Source organism: Manacus vitellinus, unplaced genomic scaffold (assembly GCF_001715985.3).
Source record: "Manacus vitellinus isolate BGI_N305 unplaced genomic scaffold, ASM171598v3 scaffold_18_pilon, whole genome shotgun sequence".
NCBI lineage: Eukaryota > Metazoa > Chordata > Aves > Passeriformes > Pipridae > Manacus > Manacus vitellinus.
The window spans coordinates 14,475,901-14,503,351 of NW_021939324.1; the positions used below are offsets into that span (position 1 = coordinate 14,475,901).

The 27,451-nt window shown below is 37.1% G+C and overlaps 2 protein-coding genes across 2 annotated transcripts in view; one reads left to right on the forward strand and one right to left on the reverse strand.

Annotated features, from left to right (window-relative positions):
- The window catches only part of SMIM15 (small integral membrane protein 15), a 2,183-nt gene extending 283 nt beyond the window's left edge, over positions 1-1,900 (forward strand). Inside the window, exon 2 of the mRNA XM_029958998.1 lies at positions 666-1,900. Coding sequence (XP_029814858.1) covers positions 681-905 — 225 coding nt within the window. The 5' untranslated portion in view covers positions 666-680 and the 3' untranslated portion in view covers positions 906-1,900. The remainder of the gene's footprint in view (positions 1-665) is intronic.
- A 522-nt stretch (positions 1,901-2,422) lies between these two features.
- Positions 2,423-25,497, reverse strand: NDUFAF2 (NADH:ubiquinone oxidoreductase complex assembly factor 2). The gene is made up of 4 exons (XM_008933635.3): positions 25,485-25,497; positions 24,049-24,138; positions 16,511-16,551; positions 2,423-3,526 (listed from the first exon to the last, which is right to left on the reverse strand). The coding sequence occupies exons 1-4, from the start codon at positions 25,495-25,497 to the stop codon at positions 3,269-3,271; spliced, it is 402 nt and encodes a 133-aa protein (XP_008931883.1). The 3' UTR covers positions 2,423-3,268.
- Positions 25,498-27,451: the final 1,954 nt, after the last annotated feature.

Sequence of the window (27,451 nt, forward strand, 5' to 3'; positions counted from 1 at the left end):
CGGTGGAGCCGACACCGCCGCCGGGTTTCTGTTCTCCCGGCTACCGCCAGCTCAGTGTCTGAAGTGCTGCCCGGGCTCCCTGCCGTCCCTAGTGAAACCTATGGAGAGAGAAACCAACCGGGCTGGCTTTCCTTCTTTTCCAGAGAACCACAGACCGTACTCTTTTTTTCGATTTAGCAATTTATTCTTGGTAGTACCTGCAGCTCTATTGGATGGAATGCCTAATTCTTTTATAAACGCTGAACTTTAAGGTGTAGTTAGTGCTTTGTGTTACGCTTTCACATACCATGCACTACTTTTCTAGCAAAAATGGGCTTGCTCTTTGATGACAATTTGTATTAAAACGGTATTTGCTATCAGAGAATTGTTAGGGATCACAGAATTGTTAGGGTTGGAAGGGACTTCTGGAGATCATCCATTCTAACGACCCTGCCAAAGCAGGGTCACCTGGAACACGTCCAGTTGGGTTTTGAATGTCTCCAGAGAGGGAGACTCCACGACCTCCCTGGGCAGCCTGTTCCAGTGCTCTGCCGTCCTCAATGCAGAAATATTCTTCCTCATGTAGAGGTAGAACTTCTTATGTTTTGTTTTCATGTATGTGTGCCTTTATTTTTCTGAGTACTCAGAAATTATTTTTTTTTATTATTCCACGGGGTTTTCCCAATAGAAGAACAGAAAAGATGTTCGATATTAAGGCTTGGGCTGAGTACATCGTGGAGTGGGCTGCAAAGGACCCCTATGGCTTTCTTACCACGGTGATCTTGGCCCTTACGCCGTTGTTCGTGATCAGTGCAGCACTTTCATGGAAGCTTGCAAAAATGATTGAGGCCAGGGAGCGAGAGCAAAAGAAGAAACAGAAACGCCAAGAGAACATTGCAAAAGCCAAACGAACAAAGAAGGATTAAATGGGCAAAAATGACCTGCCGTGCGCAAAGAATCCACTTTTTAAATGAAACACTTGTATGTTTTGTGTTGTAACTGTCCTTTGATACCTGATCCTGTTATTTCTTGAAGTATGAAATGTAATACTTTGAGTGTATTTTTTTTCCTGATGATTTGTGTTCAAATTTGCCCAAGTGACACTTATTAAATCTACTACTTGTGGTTTCTAGCGCAGGTTGCTTTTCTAAATTTGCATGTTATGTTAAAAAATTACCCTGTTGCGTAACTCTGGAGGTAATTTGTTTTTCCCCTTAGCTGAGCTATGACTTAACAAGTGTCTTAAAGTTGTCACATCTAGGGGAAAATGTGAATAATAAACTGGATTACAGAAATGCATGTTTTGGCATACCTTCAGCAGAGCCGTAGAGATAACTGTAGCTTAATTAGATAGCAGAGATGACTGATTTCCTTTAAGGACACTGTATATGGCTGCGTGTGCCTGTAATGGCTGCTGCAGTGTCTTTGATGATGGGGCTTCCCTGCAAAATTAACCTACCTTAGCTCTTCCTGTTTCCTGAACTACCAGCCATGAACAGCCTTTAAATTCAGCCCAAACTCTGGGAAACTGATTACTTGTTCTTGTTAGCTTCATTTGTCTTAAGGCACTCATCATGTTCTACAAAATTCAGTACTATGTTGTTTGGTCTTTCCTAACAATCACCTGTAACTAATTTGTTTCTGCCTTCATAAATTCTTCATGCCTCAAAGAATAGCCATAAACAGGGTGAGACCAAAGACCCAGTGTTCTGGCCTAGTGTTCTGTGTCCTAGTGACCTGTAGCACATGGCTGTGGGAGGACAGTGCACATGCTGGTGACAGTAGTTCTTCCTACTTTCTGACCTGGCTACCTTTGATCTAGGACCTTTGAGTTTAGGTGGAATTCTTGTTCTCATAGCCCTTGAAACTCTGCTGCCTTACAGGTTGCAAAATGCTGGTATACTGGAAGAAAAAAAAAAAAGGTTTGTGTAGGAAACATGCCAAAATTATTTAACCTTATTTCCAATTTATGTTTCTTAACAGAACAGATTAAATTTTCAAAGGCCTCTACACGGTCTAGTTCAAAAGACCTTGTGGCAGTCATTAAGTTTTTCTATTTTGCGTATATCTAAACAAGCAGCACAGAGTTGTGCATTTCAGGAGATAGTCTTTGATTATGTTTAAAAATAAAACCTTAAAGTAGTACCATTGTTCAAATGAATAGACCTATAGATCTCGCTGACACCAAGGGGGATCAGAAGTGGGGAGTCTAACTGAAATTACTTAAAGTAAATGTGAAGTTGATCCCCTTTCAATTTTGTTGGTGAAAGCAAGCATTATTAGGATATGACATTTGGGCATTTTATAAATATGTGAGATTATGTCTCCATGTTTTGTATGAAGTGTTGTCAAATATATACGTGTTCCACCTTTGATACCTACACAGCTTGAAACACAGGGAGGAGAACTGATGAGGGATAAACTCCATAAATAAATTTGATACTTTTTGAAGAAAAATTGTGTGGTCTTTATTTTTATTTGAAGTTCTCAAACATTCTCTCTAAGCAAATAATCCATACATTTTATGTATCTAAACTGTGGCCAAAATGATCGAATCATTCAGGGAAGTCCATGGATACACCAGAAATAAAAACTAATTTTATTTTTTTCTTTAAATATTCATGACAGTCCCTTGTCCCAAACCTCGTATTATTTTGCAGCAGCTTCATCAAGTACTTCGAGCCTCTATTATAGCAGCTATATGTAGTTTAACTGATTTTATCCTGTGCAAATTGCTGGCTTAAAATCAAACATTCAGATATGTTGACTGTTTTCTTTAAGTTACAAGAACGTCTCTATGATGAATGCAGTGTGTAATCAGTGTCGTGTCATAGTGATTCCTGTCAATGAAATCAGCTTTTCCATCTGCTTGCCAGTGGAGAGCAGACTGGCACTGACAAGGGAGTTATTGTAAAGAGATATCTTGGCCAAGGTTTGGGAAAATGTAAGCGTACCGACCATTACATCAAAAACAATTTTAAAAATATATTAGTATTCAAGGAAAAAACAATTTAGACTTATTTAGGGAAATTAAGTTAGACAACATTCTAACTGAATTCAGGACTAAATGATGAACAGCAGCTGTCAAAACCAAACTTAGTAACACATCTTGTTTTTCACTAAACCCAAACATTTTACATCAGTTTTTCGTGATTAAGCCCATTTGAATAGTTCTGCAAAAGTAAATTAAACTGCTTTAATACCACTTCATTGCACACTTTCATGTAAAGCTCTTTATGTTGTCTGTTAAAACATTTATTCATGAGCAATATCTGTACAATACAATTGTTCATTTATTTTGACTACTACCACTGCCTGGTGGCATCCAGGCACCAGGCTGGAAGGTATTTGCAGTGCTTGTAGGATCTTCCGAAGGCTCCTTCTTTCCATAGTAAGGGGCAGATGCATGACCTTTAACCTGAGTATGACCTGGTTCAGCAACAAGTCCCTCCTTGTATTCCTTGGACTGAAGCAGCTTATCCTTTTCAGATACATCTTTTATTTTCTGTTTCATTTCTTCTCTATAATTTTCATTCCTAAGAATCTCCTAAGAACAGAGTAGAAAGATAATTAGATGATTCAAAAGCCAATCCAATACTAAATGTTGTAATAAAACATTTTAAACAGTCGTTGCTTTTTTTAACTTTATAATCCCCATTTTCAGATATTTAGATAAAATGTGGCAAAATTAATTGTTTTTCCCCAACCTCAAATTCAATGCTTTTTTAGAATGTTCTTAATATTTTGATCCTATTGGTGAAGCAAAATTGCATTGTGGTGTCCATTTCACTGTTCTATTGGAGCAAAAAGAAGAAATTAAGAAATTAGGTACAGTCATCAACAAATGTGAAAATACATTAAAAATAAGGCTACCTCTTGCATTGTTTTCTGTGTAGGACTCGATACTTATAGCTATTTATCACTTGCATCTCTTCCTGTAATTCACTATGCCTCTGGTATTAGGTATCTGTGCCACAGGGCACAGCTTTGCGAGATACAGATGTGCAACCTTGACTCTGCTAGTGCATAAGCTGAAGACACGCAAGATTAGTAAATAAATACCTAAAATCACAGAATCACAGAATGGATCAGGTTGGAAGGGACCACAGTGGATCATGTGGTCCCACCTCCCTGCCCATGCAGAGTCATCCTAAAGCACACTGCACAGCATTGCATCCAGACAGTTCTTTAATATCCTCAGTGAGGGAGACTTCCCACTTTCTCTGGGCAATCTGTTCCTGTGCATAGTCACTTGCACAGTAAAGAATTTCTTCCTTGTATTCAGGTAGAACTTCCTGTACATCAGTTTCTGCCCATTGCCTCTGGCCCTACAGCTCTGCACCACTGAGAAAAGCCTGAATCCATCCTCTTGGCACCCTCTCTTCAGATACTTGTATACATTGATGAGGTCTTTTCTGACTTGTCTCTTCTCCAGGTTGAACAGGCCTAGCTCCCTCAGCCTTTCCTTGTGAGAAGCTCCAGTCCCTTAACCATGTTTGTCACTCTCTGCTGAACCCACTCCAGGAGCCCCATGTCTCTCTTGCAATGAGGAGCTCTGAACTGGACACAGCACTGCAGGTGAGGCCTCACCAGGGCTGAGTAGAGGGGCAGGATCACCTCCCTCAACCTGCTGGCAGTGCTCTTCCTACTGTACCCCAGGATACCACTGAGCTTCCTGGCCACAAGGACCCACTGCTGGCTCATGGACAGCTTGTTGTCCACCAGGACCCCAAAATTGTTCTCTGCAGAGCTGTTTTCCAGCAGGTCAGCTCCTAGCCTGTACTGGGTTATTCTGCAGGTGCAGGACCCTGCACTTGTCCTTGTTGAATTTCAGACAGTTCTCTGTCCATCTCTCCAACTTGTTGAGGTCCTTCTGAAGGGCTGCACAGCTCTCTGGGGTATTGGCCACTCCTCCCAGCTTTGTGTCATCAGTGAACTTGCTGAGGAGGCATCTGCCCCTTCCTCCAAGTCATGGATGAACAAATAATAAAATACTGGGCCCAGTATTGAACCTCATCACTAGTGACAGGCCTCCAGCTAGACCCTGTACAATTGATCACAACCCTCTGGGATCTGCCATTCAGCCAGTTCTCAATCAACCTCACTGTCCACTCATCAAGTCCACATTCATGAGTTTGCCTATGAGGACGTTGTGAGAGACAGTGTCAAAAGCCTTGCTGAAGTAGAGGTAGACAATATCTACTGTTCTTCCTCACCCATCCAGGTAGTTGTTTCATTGGCAATTGGGTTGGTCAAGCATAATTTACCTTCAGTGAATCCATGCTGACTACTCCTGATCACCTTTTTGTTATTCACGTGGATAGAGATGACCTCCAGAATGAAGAAAAAGACTGAATGCTTTCTTCAGATTACAAGTATATGACAGAGTTAAGGACAAAATAGACCAGTACAGTTTGCTCTCTGAGCAGAACACCATTGCATTATTTTAGGAATGGTGTTAAAAAATACATGTGATGTTGCCAAGAGTTGACATAGCAACTTTGAACACCTAAGAATGCTTTAAAAGGCAGTATTTAAAAAACCCTTACCTTAGAGGTATCATGGAAATATCCCTTTTTATTAGTTCTTAATTGCCTCTGTACTTAAATTCACATATGCACAGAGCAGGTGCAGAACTCTTCATAAACCTATACTGCACGGAAATATACAAGCACACAAACGACTTTGCAAACTGAAGGGGTGGAGAAAATTCTCCTATACTCCAATAAAAATATTGCCAAGTGTAGGAAGATCAAATTTTCAACAGTCAGTATAGCAAAACCTCATTGTAACGTCTCTCAATTCTATCCTTGTTTACCTCATGCCCACATAATTCTACCTCCTCCTGACTGATATAAAGGGGATTACTCCTACAGTGCTTGTATTAACCCACTACCAAGAAACAAGGTCAAATACGTTTGTGATATCTGAAGACTGCATCACAGTCTCTGCTAAAAAAAATGAAATTATTTATTAAAATACAAATGTAATTTCCTTTCTTTGAACAGCTACTTTCTCATTTAAAATCTTTTCAAGTGATTACTTTAACATAAAGTTATCTTAGTCAGGTAAGAGCAGCTGTAACTAAATTCCAAATGCTCCGAGTCCATTTTAAATCTTGATGTATAATTATCTTCTAGTTTTCCAACTTCAGTAAGGCTATTTTAATCAGCTTTCACTGGACAAAGTGTAGTTCTGATCTAGTAAAATAACCATGTGAATCTTGAAAAAGAGAAATTATCCTTATTAGCAAACATAGGAAAAAAAAGCCCCCTGAAGTGACTTGTTTAGAATTTCCTATACAATCCATACCAGAACAAAAATTTTTCAAGTTCTAAGTATCTGCACACCTCTTTTTTAGGCATTAAATTCATGCCACTAATATGTACATTGAATTCAGTGGGTTTCTGGGTTCAATTTAAAGAAAATGTGAGTTGGAAATCTTGAGTCATTGGGCATGTTAGAAAAATTGAGTCAAATAGATGAGTTTTCTTATCATAAACACATTGTCCTTTGATGCTGGCAAGTTCATTTTGTGGATTCTCTCACAGGCACTGAGTCCTTTCTATTTCTAATATTATCACCAGAAAATACATTATTTTCAATTCTCACTAGAACATATACTTTTTTTTAAAACATTCTGATTCTGTTTCTAAATACCATTGGTTCAGCTATCACAGCTGCTGCAGTCTGAAGCAGTTATGACACTGAAATTTCCCTGCCAGGACAGGTATTTAAATAAAAGATCCAAGTAGTTCCAAATCTGAATATGATAATCAACGTTGTTCAAAATGCAAATTTTAATGAAACTATTGCATGCATATTTGTTGAAGGAATTATCCTTAAAACACACTAGAAATATGCAGGATCTTTATAACTAATCTTCCAGATTTGCCTTCAGTTTATCTGCATGGCAATTAAATATAGTGACAGGTAGAAAGGTTCCTCCCCAGACTCCCTCCTATCACGTGGACAGTGGAAGAGGAATTGACATCTACAGCGCTCTTCTCCCCAAGACAAGTAGTCTATAGATCTGTTTGGTACCACAGGTTTCTCCAACTCACCTGCACACCATCACACTCTCACTTTGAGGCTCCATTGCAACCCAATCCTTTACTGTTTGATATACTATGAAAAGTAACAGAGAGCTAAATATTTGTGCATTTTCTGTTTGGTTGGTTTTTTTTTTATTTTTTCATTGAAGTTATACTGTCAGGTTCAGAACATTTATCTTCTTTCCTTCTCCAAGATGAATCACAGTATTTCATAAGATGGCTGGCTTCACTAAAAACTGCCCCCCAAAACATAGCAATTAATTTTCTGCTGAAATGTAAGCACATGAACATGTAATGTGCTCTGACCTTCAAGGGAAATACAGAATTAGTCTATCCATCCCAGAGAACATAGTATCTTCCAGATAGCTGCAATTTTCTAAGGAGTAGCTTCTTTTTCTGACACTCTCTTTTTGTACAAATAAATGATGTAAGCCCTTTGAACCAGTAGTTCTCAGGAAGCACTCGGCACCTAAAGAGTATCAGAAATGTCCTTCATTTTTATGAAAAGAGAAAACTAAGGACTGGGGTTATGCTGCAAAACTAAAAAATGAAAAATGCCTTAAGACATCCAGCCATCATGTGCCAACAGTTACATGTTCTAAGGTTTATTTTTAGATGGAAAGTAAAAGAAGACTGATTGCAGGTAACTAACCTGGTGATTATTCTAAGCTGTATGAGGTTTTTAATCCTTCTGATGTTTGGAGCTGCACGTCTTCCCTCCTAAGGAAGGCAGAGTTTAAGAAAGTTATGTCTAAGGTTTTCTTGAAGATACCAAAGGAGATACTGAAGTGGCCCTATGTGGAGTTTGAAGCAGCTGCTTTTCATCCAGAAACTGACAACTTCTGCATATTCTGACATTTTAGCATTGATAACAGCTGCATGAAAAAAGAATGAATATGGCCTGCTCATGGGGGCAACACACCCCAAGACATGTTGCTGTCTTCCAAATGCATTGCTGCAAAAGGCATCAGGCTGTATTTCCTGCCACTGGATGAAATTTCCACTTTTTTTGAAAACTCTATTTTCATTTAGCACTCTTGCTTAATTATGGCAGCTGAGATGTATCACCAAATATCCCCTGCTGCCTGGAAACTGTATTCACCTCCACTCCATAGATAGAGAAAAATCTACAAGTTTGTCTCTAGTGAAAAGGATTTTCACTGCCTACCAGGCTGTACTGGAAGACCTGCTTTGTAGGGTGAACATTTGGAATGCAGTGTTCTTTCACTCTTAAAGGATCTTATATTGTCACTTCTTCTCCTTTTGTGAATAAACTAGTAGCTTTACAGAATAAATAAAATTAATTCCTCCTAGCAGGAAAATGTCACAAAACAAAAGAGGGTTCTCTAAACTTACTCATTCCTTCAGCTGGGATCTCGCTTGTGAGTGACTAGCCTTTGCTGAACACTTCTCCACAGGTAAAAGCCTGTACTTAATAATTTCTATCCTGCAGCACCTCCTGAACCCCACAATCGGAGGAAATATTCCTCCCCCTCCTCTTACTTCCTCACTGTTTCCCTCTTGGCCTCAGGCAAGCATCAGTTACACCATCACTTGCCTCTCACAGAGCATTTTCAAACTACTAAAGGCAAAAGGCAACATGGGGTTATGAATGTAGTTCTAAGGATGCAGGTATCTAGACACAGAGTACCAATGTAACAATCTCTAAACAGAATTGTTTAAAAGGTTATTTTAACACACCGGCACTTGTTTTAGTTTTGTTCTTTCCAGAAGGTTTTCTAAAGACATTGTACCTAACCCTATAAATACAAGGGTTGTATTTATTACTAACTACGAGCAAGGTGTCACATTCATTTCAGATGGGTTTGTATTTTGATTAAATTAAAGATAAATAGCTTATTTATGTTGTTTTAGAAACCATTCCAACTTTCTAAGTTATCTTATATACGTAAGTTGAAATGATTTCTCCTGATTTGAATAGGGTTCTGATGCCAGAACTGAGAAACATCTGGACAGATTAATGCTCTTTGTTTGAACTATACAGACACTGCATATTCATAGAATACTTGCATTTTGTGTCTAGTTTGAATATTTTATGTTTCATCATTAATGTACTTGAACTTTGAACTCTGCCTGTTAAAAATTCATACATACAAGTTGGCAGAAAGATAAAAAAATAATAAATGGAATTGAAAAATTGCTTTGGCACAGTATTTAAAACATGGATTGTTATAAGACAGTTTAACACATTAGAATTTTTCTTCATTATCAAATTGACTAAATATATGGCAAAGTGCTAAGTTAAGCTGAATCACCATTTTTTACAGTATCGCCAAACTAGTTACCTAAACTCCATTTTCCGGTTTGACAAGTTAAATAGACAAGATGAAATAACTGGCTATTACATCATATTTCAAGAGTAGGAGGCAGAGAGAGGACCTTGTCTCCGGGAAGCACTGAATGTTCTGATCCAGGGCAGGTCTTGATAACTCAGCCACTGAACATGAGCTCAGCAGTACCAAGCTGGGAATGAGAAACAACCACCACATTGAAGGGCTGTCAGGGCATGGCAAAAACAGAGGAGCAGTTTGGATTAGAAAGGCATATCTGGATTTGCTAACAAGCAAACAAGGAACTGTTGCTGTGACTCAGTTAGAGTTTGTTCTTTGCATTCCCCTTAGTCTACATATGATATAGTCTGTACCAGCCCTTTTCCTGGTACACTTTACTTCGCCCTCCACGCCCATTCAGCTGTGCTGACAGTGAATTAGGAGATGGAACCAATGCTCCATGCACTCACTCCCACATGGATAGGAGCTGCAGAACAGCAGCAGCTCCCTCCTCTGCAGCCTTCGGATCTGCAGCATAGGCAAATTGGAAGGAACAGGACAAATTGGTGCCTCAATACTCCTCTGTGCAGGTTGACAAGCACCTGTGTTTCCAACCTGAAAATAACAAGAGGGAAAAAACCTAAAATCTAAAAGATGATGGCTTCTGCAAGCGTTCAATTTGTTTTTTTTAATTGACTTCTCAGACCACTCCCTTTTATTTAAGACCTTAGTAGCTCAGCTCTTTATATTGTCAAATTTTACTGCCCTTTCACAGAGTAATAATCCTCCCTGGAATCATGCCCAATTTACTATGCAAAAAACTGCTACTTACTGCAACCTGAATTATTTGAATAGGCCCAAATCCCGATTGTGATCCTGGACAACAACGGTAGGAAATATTTTGCTCAGAGACATGTTTATCCCTGTGCTTTTTAAATATTATTTCCCAGAACTGTAAATCATATTGTGCAGCTTTTGGTGGCTTCACGAGTAAGCCCTATTCTTTGTGTAAGAATGTACAATCTCCAAGTCTGAGTTCTCATTTTAAAACTTCTCAGCTGAAGCATCTGAAAGCAGACAGAGACAAAACTCTAACATGCAATCCCAACAATGCCAAACCAAACATTTTTCTAAACTGCATTCCATTCTCCTTAAAGGAATGTGAATTCTGTGTAAGCTGATCTCTATGACCGAAGCTAGTTTTGATCATACCACCTCTCAAATAAATAATACTTAAGATCAAACAAATGGGAAAAGTGTGTACTCATTGTGGGAATAAAACAATGTAATTTCACTGTAATTATTCAGGGGAGTGAGAGGAAGAAACAATCACTGAAACTTTAGGCTTATCACAACTCACTGAAGTATGTTTTTTTCTCCCTTGACAAGGAGTTTGTCAAAAGAGATAATTATGGAAATGCTAGATATAGTTTGAAAGAAGACAGGCATTGTCACAAAAAGTTTCTTTTTTTAACATTTCACCTTCTATCCAGCTGTGCAATTCAGAAGCCACTGAGATTTATTAACTGAGTAACAAGTACATAATGCATGAGAAAAGCAGTCATTTACTGTGGTTTTCTATTTCAAACTGTTTTCAGATCTTGACACTAATTAAAAGAACATGCAATTCTACTTTACTTCCCACAAAATATTAGCATAACATACACAGGCACACCAAGCAACAGAAAGGTTTCCATTCAAAATGAGAAGCTTCATGGCTGTGCAGCCCTGTGCTTACATCTACCACTTGCAGAATACCACATCGCTGGGTTCAGAGATAAACCACATTTCTCTCCATACCAGTTTCTCTTGGCACTGTCATAACTGCAGGTCTCCTCATTAGTTTTCTCGCACCTCAAGACAGTCTATAATTTTACCTCTATCTCCATTCTACAGACAAGGCCTTAAACCACGCCAAGTTACTCGGCCACCCTTGAACCTCAGGACATTATCAGAAGCAGTGTGTAGCTACAAGGTCTGCTGGAGACAAAAATAAGGGTTAGATTTCTAAATACATTCAGGTACCTTGTGTTACAGACAGTAGTGTGGAAGAGCAAGAATCAGAATGGGAATGATTCCAGGCGTGGAAAAAGATAAACAGCAATTGAAAGGACTTTATTATATGGACTTTACAGTTCTTATGTGTTTATAAATATGTGCATTGTATGATTTCCCTATGGTTGTAATGCCCGGGCTTGCCCAGGCATGCCTCGTGGTGCCTGATCCCTGCTTCTCCCTCTGACTGGCTGAAGAAGCTGCAGTGAGGAGAGAGCTACCATTCGTCCTTTCCTTCCCCAGTTCCTCCCCGGTTCCTCCCCATTTCCTCCCTCTTCGCCTGAGTCCCTATCCCTATTCGTTTTTCTGGTTCTCTGTCTCATGCTTCACCCCATTTTTTGGTGCATTCCACGCCAGAGCTTATAAAACCCTTGCTTACCCTCACAAAACGAGCATTGCACCTCAAACCTCGCTTGAACCCCTTTGTGCAGTGCCGCGGCCCTTCACCCCACCCCCACAGACCACGGCACAGTAGGATTCTTTAAAGGCTGCTACAAATCTGATGCCCTTTGAAATAGGAAAATACTAAAAAAAATCAAATAGAATTTAGGCACAGAAAGTCTTAAAAACTCATTATATGCCTAATATTTTTAATGTTTGCTACTTCCTTAAAAATATGTCTCTTAGTTCTTTCTAGGTTTAGAAGCTGAAGACTCAGAGTCTTAGATACAAAATACCTAAACTAAACCAATTGACATGACTCTTACTATCTATGTGGGCAAAACCTGGCGGTGTGTTGAGACAGGCAGAGATATAAGTACACTGTTGAAAGTGGTACCATAAGCAGAACTTACAAGTATTGTATGCATCCAGCCACTACCAATAGAAAATAAGAATTTCTTTCATCACTATTTTTAATTATATTTACATAATGCTATCTATGATAGTGCTAAGTGTGAGACATAGCCACAGTGGTCCAGTAGATATTACATTTCCTATTTGCCAGAAAACTTGCTACATACATTTAGTTTCCTATATACATAATAAAGAAATGTATTAGTCTACTTCATTATTCATGCCTTGTTAAACTGGTTAAAATATAATTTACAGCTTCACAGGAATAAAGGTAGTGACAAATGTTCCTCAGCCAATCGTGTACGACCATACTCAAAACATATATAAAGGTATTGATGACAAAATGTTACAGTAATGCAAAAATATACATATTGAAGCTCAGATTCTCATCTGTTATGAAGCAGTATGTGTATGTATATACATACACACATGCTTACACTGGGTACAGGCATGAGCCAAAATTCTATATCAAGATGGATTCCCTGATTACGATAGGAACAGAATATGTTTAAGCAGAAGATAAGAAACAACTTGATCTGCATTAATTTGCAAAGTTATCACTTACCATAACTGAGTTGAGACTTGGCGTATTTCAAGTTATAATTAAATTAAAAGGCAACTAGCTGTTAACCAGTATTCCAGAAGCTGGCTTTAAAGCCCAAGGCTTCCAGCACTGTAATAAATAAGTAGTAGTAAAGTAATTTACTCATCAAATTAGTAGTAGTAATTTATTCATTCAGTTGTATTGCATGTTATATTCCTATATATATGTTATTGTAATCAATGTTCTGTTAAGGCTGGAGGACTGCAAATTGCAGAATGGTTAATTAACCTGTCAGTATTATAGGCTGATAGTCCTGCAGCTTGCAGTTCTTAAGCTGACAAGACAAATTATTATGCCTTGCTGAATAAGTATTTTGTATCTTGTTTTTCTAAAAGTATATTGACTAAAAGTGTACTAAAGTAACGAAGGGAAGGACAAGGATCAAAAGGTCAAGTACGAGGACGATAAAGAGGATCCAAGATGGACCTCTGGAGGGACCCACACACTAGGCCTCAAGGACGAAGGACTAATTAAAACTATGGATAGAACAGTACCTGGCAACTGAAGCAGGCCTGCAAAAGAACCAACCAGAACCAGACCTGCGAACTTGGATCCAATAGAGAGATAACAAGTGACTATGGGAGGGGAATTGATAAGGGTATAAAGGTTACTGTTTTTGCCCACTGTGCTTGTGGGCCGTGAGTCTCCCTGGCCGCCCAGCGCACTGTTTTGCTTATTTGCATTTTATATAAATCTTTAATAAATTTTTGCTGCTATATTTCAGCCTAGTTTCATTTACCTATAACAAGCACTAAAATGCCTGATGTAACTGGTCAGGTTAGAAATAACCAAGGTGGTAAGCATAATTCTTGGGTTATGTCTAGCCAGATACAGAAGTCTAAGTGACTTCTTCCAAAAATGGGGAAAAAGGTGTGGGAGAACAAGGTAGAAACAAACCATTAAGGACGTGGCACATTTAACACTGAACAAGTTGACTTGTGAAGTCACTGGAGTATTCTTCCATTAAAAAAAAAAGAGAGAGAGAAAGAGAAACTAAAGAAAGAGATGTAAAGCAAGGTGTCACGACCTAACTACTCGGACCACTGGTAAGGAAGGACAATTCACATTCATTCTCGTTCAACTGACTGACATGTCCTGATGATTATGAATGACATTTTGTTAGCCTACAGTATTTACCAGATTATTAGTTCCCAAAATATGGTCATCAGTGTGATCAGTAAGATCCAGATGATTTGTGAAGCCATATCTCTGCAATATTTTCAATTAAAAATTGATCATAGAGCTCATTATGAGACCTGATAACCTGAGCAGTCTGGCAACCTCTAACATCAATAGACAAGAGTTGAATAAAAGAGAAATTTGACAAATATAAAAAACCCAAACATACAATACAAAAGGGGGATGGTAGGCTAACAGTAGTGGAACAGAAATTTTAATAAAAAAGGGCAGAGGACAGAAAAAAAAGGAAAACCATCTAAAAAAGTGGTATTACAGGCTGCAAAGGTAGGAGCACGGGCACAGGTCCAGAAACTTATGCTTTAGGAACTATAATGATGTTTTGTGATGCTAGAATATGACAGCAAAACGTCATTAAAGCAACAATGCAAAATTTGTAGGCTTTACATCCTTTTTTAGAAATAGTTTAGTCTCATGAGAAATACATGAAAGAACAAAGAGATTTGTTATATAGGGTTTCAACATGAAATATGGTCACAAATATTCCCTTGTTCCATAGCTGTCAAACAGCTGTTTACTGTATCATCTTTACAGTCAAAAAGGGTATATAATACAGAATAGCAGCCAGTAAAGTTTATGTGGCTAAAGCACAAAAGCCAATCAGTCCTACAAACAGGGATCAAATAATATTATATATGCACTTCACTACTATAATTATATTTATAATGATATTGTGGTGTAAGGGTTTGTAATATAGCAGTTTCACATTAGGAGAAAAGTATATCATAGATATTGCCCTACACTAATACAGAGAAAAAAATTAGGCTGCACTATCATTTAAAATATGACTGCAGCATTATTTTCAAAGTATTGGCAAGAATTTTTAACATACATATATTTGAACTATTTTTTCTTATACAGGAAAAAAACAATTTAGAGATTACTTGAAAAGATAACTATTTTTAAATTCCTAGTCTATCACTTCTGCTCAGTTAAGGTCAACATACAGCCCTGCAGGTAAAGTACTTAGCTTCTAAATTATTCTTCAGATCTATTACCTCATGAAACTGAAAGTATAAGCAGTCCTGTAACTCTGAATCCACCATTAGTTCCAGGAATCTTTCATTCTCCATAAATTGCTTTTTCTGGAAGGTAAAATATTTAGAACACCATTGTTCCACAGTTCTCTCACCTATGGAGACTCCTTGCTCCCTATTTCAAAAATGAACCAACATCTCTAGCACCAGGAGGAGCTTTATTGCGCCAATTCCAGACCCAAGGCTGCCCTTCTTGGAACAGGTTTATCTCATCACAACTATCACAACAGTCTGGCTCACAGAAATGATAAAACAAAAGACTCACAACACCTCTCATCTTCAAGTATCACATTAAGTGGTAATTTCAACAATAAAAGTTGTATGTGTGCAGTTAGTATAAACCAAAGCTCAGGAACTCAGTCCACACTTCGATGGAACAACTGTTGTAGTACTAGTTCTATGATTCTGCACAAGTAACTAGGGTGAGGAGGGAAGAGAAAAAAATTTTAAAAAACCGAACTCACACTTAGTGCTTCCCCAAATAGCTTTAAGGATAAATTAAATTAAACTTCTTTCATTCACGGGTAGCCCTTATTGTCTCTACAGCCTCAGTGGCAAGTGTGAAACAGGGACAGAGAGATTTAGTTGAAAAGCTGTATCTTATGTGGGAGCGTGTTTCAATGAAGTACATCTTCTAAACATCAGCTGACAACCTTCCCCAGGTTATCTCAAAACACAGGCAGTCAGGGTAACTTTTCACAAACCAGTGCATTCCAGATCTCAGTGGCCAAATCTTTGGCTAGAGATGCCAACATAGCTTCACTGAACTTGACACAGATTCCTGATGCAAGTCAAGTATCTGCCTCCACGGATGTCAGTTTGAACCTTCCATAGCAAAACACATCCTAATCTACCTTCTCATTCCTAGCTGGTGCTTAGCAACTTGTAATAGCAATCCTGGCAAGTTGTGTATGTGTGTGTGTGCATCTGTATAACAAAGATCAGCAGTCGAACTTGTTCCTCCCTTTACAAACTTACCAGCATGAAAGACTGTGAGACATTTCCCTCTGTCATCTTATGGAAAAAGACATAGCTGCAACTCCCCCATCTCATTAGCATTGTAAAATTAGTTTTCCTGTTTTGATGAATCCACTGGCAGATGGATTTGGAACCTGCATTTTAATGTCAAATACCATGAAAAAACCCTTCCATTAATGCACAGAGGACCTGAATTTAAAAAGTTATGGCAGTAATTTCAAAATTTGTTTAATTAAAGAGACTCTTAAATCGCCATGATCATTTTAAAAAACCTATGTAGACCATCTTAAAGGAATTCACACAGATGATGATTAAAGAACAGTGGAGTCTGTATATCCATTTGTTTTACTTTTTTTCTAAGTGTTAGATATCTAGTCTGTGTATAATTTCATCAATTAGGCAAGGAACATACTAAATTCTTCCCCAAAAGGGTCAAGTTACTGCAGAGAAGAGTCCACTATAAATTAATTATTGTAGCTTCATTATAACAATTGAAAATTTAAAGACATTTCTTCTCACCTCAATGGTGGGTGGATCCTTTCTTTTTTTTCTTATCCATGCTGAAAAAAAAAATCAAATGGATTATTTCAGAGATTGCAGAATATTAAAACTCAAACTTATGACAAATTTGTAGCAGAAAATAAACAGTTACGAAAAAATTACAATAAAATTTGACACACCCTGGCAAATCATGTCATTTCCCAAAATGTAGACAGAAGATGTTATTTCCTGTGTCAGTACTCTCAGTCTTCAAAGAAGGAGGCTGTGCGGAATGGTGTCACCTCTGTGTGGAGAGCTTGGACACAGTTTACATTCCATCTTGGCTGTCAAAACAAGGCTTAAAAAGCAGGGCTCATTGCACAGGCCTGTTGTTGAGATTCACCCTGAAAATGACAAGCTGACTGTTGAAAAGTATGTACAGCCTTAAACCACTCTGGAGAAAATGGACTCTTGTATATGCTTCTGGCATTCTTAAAGCAAAAAACCTTTTTATGTTAGTGCCAACTAGAATTCCTTTACGGGCATGAAAGGCACAGCCCCAAACCTGACTGAGGGGCTGCAGAGCCTGGACTGCAGTACATCCTGTGACTGTGCGGGATTATCCACTGCACAGAGGGGCAGGTACTGTGACTGAGGGAAGGATCCCATCATCTCAGTCAATTAATGCTGGAAAAGATAGAAGAGGAATGGAGTCAGTGGCAATGACAATTGTCCCGTGGCTCAGCCTTTCTGAAGCAAAACCAACAGACATATGCCCACTCCCATCACTACCACGGATGTCAGCGGGGACTGACAGGAGGCAGCAAACCAGAGACCCTCCTGCAGGCTCTGTCAGGTCTCACTTTATTCAGTTTATGATTATATGAAATAGCTCCAACTATTACTGGCATTATTTAGAGAAATTACCTGACTTGAGCAAGATAATATTCATCACTCTTTAGAAATATCACTACTGTCACATTTTTTCATGCCTTTTCAATCTACACAATTGGCAGGTTCTGGGGTGGAAATTTCAGTGATGTTTGTCTTTTCTGGTCATATTTTTCAGATTAATCAGTAGCAGAATACAAGTGGCCAGTAATAAAGAGAATGATAAACATAAGGAAAGCCAGTTCCAGGTGCTGAGATACGGCAAAATGTTATTTCATCTGTTTGTTTGGATAATTAAGATTTTTGTTACTGTGCTTGAAAATTAGAGCAAAAATGACACTTTGTTATCACCTAATCAAATTTATGGCCTCACCTACAAAGTTTCAGAAACACTTTAAGAGGGAACTATTCGAAATTTTAATTTTCTAATACCATCTGTGCTATATTTTGAGGGGAACCAGGGAATGAGTCAGACAAGTCAAAAACATTAAAACTTGCACAGAGCCATAACATCAACTTGTTACTGAAAATGCAATTACATAAAAGGTGAAACACTAACACCACTCTGCTTCAGCAGCAGTATGAAACTGGTTTTAGGAGGAATAGCTTCCAATTAACATAATACCAATTTAAGAGAGACGAAATGGCATGACATAGCTTGGAATTTAGCCATGATGACAAGGCCAACACCCTTGATTAATGGTAAAGGTTAATGTTAAAATACCTGTAATGATATGAAGCAAGGTATTATTTTTGGTTCTTGTCTATCAGTTGACGCTTCCTGAAGATGTGTACTTTTAAATAACATTTTCAAACTACTTTCCTTTAAAGCAGTCCCTGCCAGCTCTTCTCAGAGCTCCTAACAAAAAAGAGACCCAAATTTGCCATTGTGGGGAAGTAACTCAGCTCTGAACAGACTACATCACCCTTTCCGCAAAAGTTCTATGTTAAAGGAATGAAAAACAGCCCATTAAGGTAATTCAAAATAAAACTAAGTGCCTTTCTATTAAATCTATAGAATTAGAGGACATTTTGCATGTACCTGTAGCTCTTTCAAACATTTATATTCTCCAAGGATTTCAAAATGCAAAATCTGGCAAAATCAGAGACTAAACTGAGACTGCCACTTCTCAGCAGATACTCTTGCAGACACTCTTTGTAAAAATAATGAACAATGCTATTGGAGAAAATCTTATCACATAAGATTTTCCTTCTGACAGAACTTTATTTTGTCCATACTCAGCAACAGTTCCAGCATCATCCAGAAAAGCAAGAAAGTAGTAGAGATTTCAAGTATAGTAAAGTATGTATACCAGGCACTAATCAATAAAGATAGAGTTGGAGGGAAAAAAAGGAAAAGTTGTAGTTTAAAATGCTTCATAAAAAATTAAGTTTTAAACCATCAAAATGTAACAGATTACTTCCAACAAAGTATTATCTTCTACCTTGCCATGCCTTGCTTCTGACCTCTGGAAGGACAGTACCACTGTTTTCAGTCCCACAGCTCTTAGCACATAAAAATATTTTTTTAAAGTTGCCAGTATTTTCTTAAAACACCAGCTGCATTTTAACTTCACCTGATTACAATTACTGAGCATTAAAGAAAAAATTTAAAATCCTACAAAAATTAAGCTGCAGTTAGAAACTACTGCTGAAATATAACCCTTACAATAGATTTTCTTTCAATAGAAGCTGCGACTTTTAGTAGTTATTTGATTAATGATTTTCAGATGAACGGAATACTTCTAGCAAAAGATTTTATCATTTGCTTATCTACCTCAGTTCAACAAGCCGCAAACAGAACAGTGAAGGGTAACACAATGTCATACCTCCTTTGAACAGAAGTTGTGAAGCAAGGAGCATTACACAACACATTTTAAGTCATTAAGGGTTCTCAATTAGTACCAACACTCAAAAGCAATAAAATAAACTATATATTTAGGAAGATTTCTTGTATCAAACATTCTATAATCAGACTGCATCTATTTAAATACATAAATAATGCACACAGTTTAATATTGTGCTATTTTTTCTTTCCAGTTATAGCAAACACTTGAATGTACAGTTTTATAGAAGCTATCAACCTTCCTTTTTTCTAATAAATGTCAGGAGTACAAATCTTTTTGTAAATAAAACTTGATGGCACAAATATTGATACCATTTCCCAAATTACTAGAGGTGAATTAATTTTAATATCTTTAATGAACTGCATTAGAAAAATCATTATTTAATGAAAGATTTCTTCACTGCAACAAAGCTGAGGGAGAAACACAGTAAGAAAACTTACTAAAATCTTTTTATACCCATAAAATCAAGCTAATTAGTTTTAATATATCATATTCCTCTGTGCAAATACATCACACAAATATTCTACATAAAGCACAGTTCAAGATACATTACAAGATTAAAAGCAAAGAAAACATCATCTGAATTCAGTACATTTTAATATACTGAACTTTAGCATGTAACAGTTTTATCAGTCTTTCAAAAGCAATATATTTTACTAATAATTCACCTGACCATTCCTCGATCTTTGGGAAGCAGAATAGGAGGACTCTAATATATTCAATCTCCACCAGTTTTCAGGTGGTTCTCTTTCAGACAGAAAAAATTTAAAAAGCCATTCAAATTTTTAAGTTATCAATAAAATTTTGAGCACCCAACACATGGTTCAAAAAAGCACCAACACCACATAGCTCAGGCATACGAGAAATTCATGATAACAAAGGAAGAATGAATGTATACAAAAATATAACCAGCCATTTACTACTGAGGTTGCACTAGCTTTAACAAAATCCAAGTAAACGATACATTGAAATTAAGACATTTTGCATTCTCTTTGGAAAACATAGTCAGTGTATACACTTGAGTAATGAAAAATCTCTCACATCTTTATTTACAACTTTCATTATATTTTTGGTCATGCAGGTTTAAATTACTGAACAGATTTATACCACAGTCAAATATTTGTTGATGGAAACAAGGTAGGTAGGTAGGTGCTTTATTATGTATTATTTGGGCAAAATATGCACACATGCATATACTTAACAGACAAATATCCAGTGACAGTTATAGTTGGAAAAAATTTCCACATGAACACTCCCATTCCCCAAGCTAACAAAATGAAATGCCTTCACCATTGACAGTCAAGATGTTTTAAACCTGATAGAGAAGGTAACATGTATGTACTGAGTGCAACCAAAGTGCTTCCCTGCACTGCAAAGCTTTGGCAAAATGATTCATTGACTCCATTTAAAACTGCTGTTTCTAATTTTATCTGGATGGCACTTCCTGCATTCTGTATGCATTTTAATGCTACCTTTGTCTAAAAGGAATTTTGCAAGACAGCTGGACATTTCCTACCTCAACACCTTTGCATTCTTTCATCAGCAATCATTTGCATTCCTATTAGTATGCATGAGATTTTCATTGAACTTTAAGACTCCTACTGGCAGATAACACACTGTAATGACTGTGAAAGTGAACATGCAAATTAAGACTCCCATTAATCACTAAATATTACCAGGAAAAAAAAAAAAGAGTTACTAAGAGTAGATGGCAAAATATGCTGCATGAAGCATGCAATCTCTGTAGTATGTAAAACTCTCCTCTCAGGAGCACTATTGACATGTCCTGAGGAGGTAAATTACACATTCTACAGTGGGTGAACATTCAGAACTAGCATACAGAACAGTTATCTATTGTGTGCATCCATACATGCCTAGGGAAAAGTAGGCACTCCCACTTTGTAGTAAAATGTAGGCTTCGCCTGAACAAAAACAGGCAATATTTATATTATATACATATGGATTGCATTCTAAATTCAAAACTATAGTATAAAAGGAAATACACTTTTACATTTTTACAATACAAATTAACTGAATTTTATGTGTACAAAGAACTAATACTAAGGATAGCACATGGGATTGTGTTTCAGTTTTATGAAAGCCTTAATGGACATTTCAAAACTTTTGTAAAATTCACAGGTCTGAGAATGTAGGAAATTTAATCCTGCACAGCACTTAAAACTAATAGCTTTAGGAGAAAAATTCTAGACAAGTTCTTCAGGAGTAAACCCTTGTTGCTATATTCAGTAAGCTCCCAAGAATAATACATAAACATCCTCTCCAGAGTCTGTAATCTGGATGATTGGTTTACGCACTTGTTTTATTGCTTTCTACTTGATCTCTGTTACCGTATTATGTGTTTATAACTTCATAAACACACCACCAAAATCAGTCCAGCTGTCCAAGTTGAATGTCTTAGGTATACAATGAGATGTAACCAAGACCCTCTTCAAATTTCACTACAGCCTGTTCCCACTCCTTACACTATCCCTTGTCCCTGGTTCTGTGCAAGTTCCCCTCAGACAACTCATGCCCCTAAGTATTTCCAGGGATGGTACTTTCATTAATTTAGGTCACAAGAGGTTTTTTTTTCTAGTTCATACAGTGTGATGTAGGGTAACATGGAGAAGGAAAGGGAGTTTTTAAATCAGGTGGTCATTAAGAATTATCCATAAGTGATCCCACAGATCCCAAGAAAAAGGAGAGGAGATAAGGCAACAGAAACTTCAGCACAGTCCTTAAAGTGAAAAGCCTGAGAAGGATAGGCAAGGAGACTGCTATTGCTGAGCCAGCCAAAACTGTGGTGGAGAGGCCATGGATGTCAAAGTACATACACAGGGTTTGGAGAGGAGGCCCCTGGAGATGTAAGCACGTGCCCAGCAGAGAGTCCAAGAGTAAAGAGAAAACAGAAGTAAGAAATACTGTACAACCTTCTAACCTTATATTCATCTTCTATTGTTCAGAGGAAACATCAAGCATTTTAGAACTCCTTCTGCAAAGCCTCAGGCTATTTGCTGGAATGATCAGCATCCATGACAGCATGGATTATAAAGTGAACACCCACAGAAAGAATACACTGGGATATTTTCAAGAGTCTTGACAAAATATATAGAGTGAAAGTTCAGTACAGGTCCCATTGGCCTGGGAAACTTCTAGACCAGTCTTAAAGAGGGAAGAATAGGGACAGAAATGTAATGAACCTTTCAGCAAAGCATGTCTAAAAATCTTGAATTAAATTGTTCCCACTCAGATAAAGTAGCCTCTATAGTATTATTTAAACTATTTACACTTTCTGTTCTTTCCCATTTTTTACTCGTTGAGAATTTTTCTTTTACAGGAGGCAGAAAAGAAGTAGTGATGAACTGAAATTCAGAGTATCCTACATCCCCAGCTCACACCCCAATAGGTAGCAAAAGCATAATAGTTCTTTGAGCAGCCTCTATACCCACAGCAGAAGTACCAATTTTGGTTTTTAAAAATTATATGTCCACAAAACTTTGTGATGTTTAAATTGACACTGGTCAAAAAAATACGGGTTAACCTTTTTTCTGGAATTCCCATACTTTCTCTCTCTGAAGCATGCACTACACACCCATTCTGTTCAATGAATGCACAGGGGGAAAAAACATGCATGTATTTCTTCTTCCTAGAGAAATTCAGTACTGTGGTGGAATGGTACTCTCCAATTTAGTTCTCCCAAAGAGACTCTCCAAATCACACTGCTGCTTGCTCCCTCTCCCTCTCTCTCTGCCATCCTCCTTGCCCTTTGAGTGGCCGGAGAGGTGAACAGGAGGCCCAGAAGGTAAAGATCATAGGTTGAAATAACAACAATTTACTGGAAACAGCAATGAGACAAGAAAATGAACAGTAACAGCAACAATATCAATAACAAAAGTGTACAAAAGAGAGGGTGATTTACATGTAAAATGCTCAATGACCCAACAGATGTGCCCAGGTTTTTTCCCAACCAGAAGCCATGCCCTTATTCTCAGAAGCCAGAGTTACTTCCCCCCTGCCCGGTGATGAGGTGAGGTGGTATAGAATAACATTAGGGTCTGCCCATGTCCCCTCAGCCACATCCCCTCCTGGCTGTTGTAAAAAATTAACCCCATCCTCGGCTGAAACCAGGAGAAATACTTAAGGGGAAAAGACTATTACCTGATCTGCACAGTGCAAATTTTCCTTTCCTCTGTGAATTCTTTCAATTTGATGACAAAATCACAAATGAAAAACAATTCCTGGATTTCTTGATTGTTTAAGACTGATCAGCTAATCCTAAGGAAATGCTCTAACTTCCCTGATTTTTTTTTTTATTATGCCCCAAATTTTCAGACTAGATTTTAATCAGTAGCAGTGGGATAAAATGGCTAATTATTAACAGGTTCTACAACTCCCTACTAGATTGTGCAAGGAAAACCATATGAAAACAAATATTACCATAAAAAAAAAAGCAAGCCCCATCACTGTGCCACCAATAATTCAACTGTCCTACAAATAAACAGCACAGTGAAGACATAATACAGAGGTTTAACACATTATGTATGGTTATTTAATCATACCCCTCTCTGGAACAAATATCTTCGCATTTAACAGGAGTAAATCATGACCATATAGGCTTTACTTTTACTAAGTACTGACTTCCTAAACAAAATTTATCCTGCTTATAAAGAGGTTACTTTAAGAATTCATAATGGTTATGCAGTTAAATAAAAGCCTGCATTACTTAAAATGAAAGATAACAACTAACCTATTCACATAGTCGGACATTCCATTAAAAATACAGTCTATATTCAATGGCAAAAATTATCTTGAAATAAACCCAATATATTCAGGATTTACCTTCCCATTCTGTTGGAAAGTCACCCATTTGATACTGATATGCTTCACGATTTACTGCTTCTACAAATCTTCTTTCTGGTATAATCCTCCCTATAGCAGAAAAAAGAAAGAAAAAGTCAATTACATATTTCCATATAAATTTCCATATAAATTTATAATTGCTGATCATATTACTGTTTTGAAAGAACTGTATTTATTTACATGAGTGTAATGATATATACAGGATAAAAATGAAAGATTAAAATACTGAGAAAATTATTCCCATTTAGATGTCAATATGAAATGTTTGATTTCAGTAACTTCAAGAAAAGCTTCCATGTTCTACAGTTGACTTGGATTATTAATGACAAAAAATAGCACTGAAAGTTCACTGGTTAGCTTTGCAAATCAGTCGGGCCACATCGTCTCCAATCACCGCTAACTGCCTCATGCATGTCAGCTTTTCCACACATGCCTGCAAACTAAATATTTTCTCTGCTAAAAACCAAAAACCAGTAGGTAGCAGTCTGATAGCGAACACTCAGTATACTGAAAGGGGAGCCACTGCGGGGAATCTGAATCTACATCTGGTTCTACTACTGTCAAAGAAAAAGAATAAAACGTTCAAACTGTAAGGTAGTACACAGCAGACTGATTGTCAGATATTAAGCTACTCTGTAGAGAAAGAGTATTTTAATTTGCTTTTTAAATTAGCAGGTACTGGAAAGATATGCAAGGCTGCCATTCCTCATAGGGAAAAAAAAACCTTACAACATTCCCCAGGCTTCTTCTACCAGCTTTTTCCCTTCCTGGCAAGCTGATATGGAGAAATTTGACATTTTGAGGAAACACAAAGTAATATCTCCATAAAACATTTTATTTCATAATGAAGTGATTAATGCAGTTCATTCCTTCAGTATGCTTTCAACAAGTACTTCAACGGAAGTTATTTTAAAACTGATACCACTTAGGACTTAGATTTCATCCATCTCTGATTAATAGTTAAACTTCACACTATTATTCATTATTAAGTATTTAATACAGTAAAATAAGAACTTGTATAGAAACTGCAGTTCTTTTTCGAAGTACCTTTTTTAGTTTTACATCTTATTTTTAAGCAATGCAACATTTTTATTTTTTCAAGAAATGCCATCAGGCAAAGAATATAGTGTAGCATACCTACGTCCTCAAGATTAGATATTTTTAATCAGTGTTGAGAGATATATGATTGATACTCATTTGTTTTATAAGCATATAACTCCTACATGCTGATAATACTATACTTCATACACTTGCTTTAATATATTTTTTCCAACAATATCATGGATAATTTAATTTCATAAACTATTTATCTACAAAGCAAAACTACAAAATTACTTTCTTCTCATACAGAAGATCTCGAGAAAAGCTGAAGAGGTGTCTAATTAGGTCTGATCCTATACAAGTCTCAGGATTACCACTCTTCTCCATGTTGGAAAGTTACTAGATTTTACTGTTAGAACAGTACCTTTTAAAAAACTGTCTATAACTTGAGTACTACACTGTCTGAATAAATTGACATATGGAAAATTAATGAAGTGTATTTTTCTAACTGCTACCACAACTTGTGACTCGTGTTTTTAACAAAAATAGTCCACCTCTTATTCCGCCGCAAGCTTTCATAAAACATGCAAAAATTCATTCTCCAGATCCCACAGTCAAATCACACAGTAGAGCCAAACTCAGAAATTATTTCCCAAAACGTTATTTGGAATAGTTCTGGTGGCTTTTAAGCCTCTCTGCATTCGTGATGCACACACAACACTAATTAAACTTCAACTGTCTGATTTGCCTTGTTCCCCAGGGTTTTTTTGGCAGACCACCACTGTCAAATAATTTATGTAGACTTTTCTACTGAAGATCACACTGAGGCCTCTTCAGATGTAATTAAAACCTTTTATAGTTTAGGGAAGTGTTTTTTCCTGCTAAAGATTGACTGTATTGACTGGTTTGCTTCATAATTATTTGTTCCCATGTTTTCAGATAAATACTGAGATCTTTGCTACAGCAACACAAGAAACTTCACTTGTAAGAGCATACATATGAAACAGTTACAAGTAAGAACAGTTTAACCTCATTTTCATGTGATCACTGATCTTAGAAACGTTGAAGAACCATTAATACTTCAAGTTGGGATTATAAATATAACACAGTATATTCAAAGACTAACAGCCAATAACTCCTAAAACAAACAGAAGATTACTTCAGAAAGAATTTATCAGATGTACAGAATATTCACATAGAATAATCAGATACAAAATCATTTACACAAAACACTGAACTAGTCAAATGCACATTTGCAGGAGTTACAAGCAGGCAAAATGGCCAAGAAGTCTTAAGTAATTGACAGATCTTTCAGCAAATGAGATAGCATTTACATATGTTAGATTTATATACTTTCTTATTGCGCATATTTTCTCCAAACCTTTCCGTCACAATCTGAAAATCAATGTGTCATGACTGAAGTGAATTTGTAAAAAAGCTCGAAAATAAAAGCATTTAGCAGAAGTTACACAGTCTGCTGGCATGACAAAGGGGTAGTCAAAGCCAGCCAGGAAATACTAATTGAAATGTGAATAGGTAGCAAATGAATTAATGAATTAGTTTCTAAATTTCTACAGCCTTATCTATAGCCTAAGAAGATTAGAAACTAGGTTATATTTGCACAATAAAAAACATGGTTAATCGTAGATATGCACAGATATTATAAAATTAATATTTTATTTTTCAGTATCTTCTAAGGAAGAGCCTCTCTTCTACAGACAAAATATTCAGGGTATTCCCATTATTCTAAATGTAAATATACATATTTACATTTAGAAAAACCCATTTAAGATGAAAATAAATAATGAGTTCTAAAATTGTTCTGTTGTACAACCAAATCATTACTGTTCTGATATCAACTTCTTAAAAAAAATAAAAAAATATATACACACTATTTTAAAGACCTTCAGGAGCCCTAGACTGATTTCCACTGTTTACAAAACTGTTATTTGGAAAAGGTTTCCTGATAACCTTCAAACAACTTTGTTTAACACGTACAGTTAGAATAGACTGTGGCACATATGATCAGTGAAAGGAGAAATGGGACCATCAACACGGAATGGGATGTTTTTGGTACCTAAAGTGAGCAAGAGCCCCTGCTGACTAGAAAATATCAGCATGTTTTGCAGTCAGCCGATGGAAACAGGATTCCCCTCACACACGCATGCATGGAGCTACCTCAAACTGAATATCAGATGTTCAGGAGAACTCAGGACCAGGACTCTTTTAGCTTGCTGATTTGCTATGTCTGCATGGTAAGAGTTCATGGAAGAAACACTCTATTAATTAAAGACCTTTTTTTTAAATGCATAGACTGCATATGCAGCCTTTGTGAATTTAT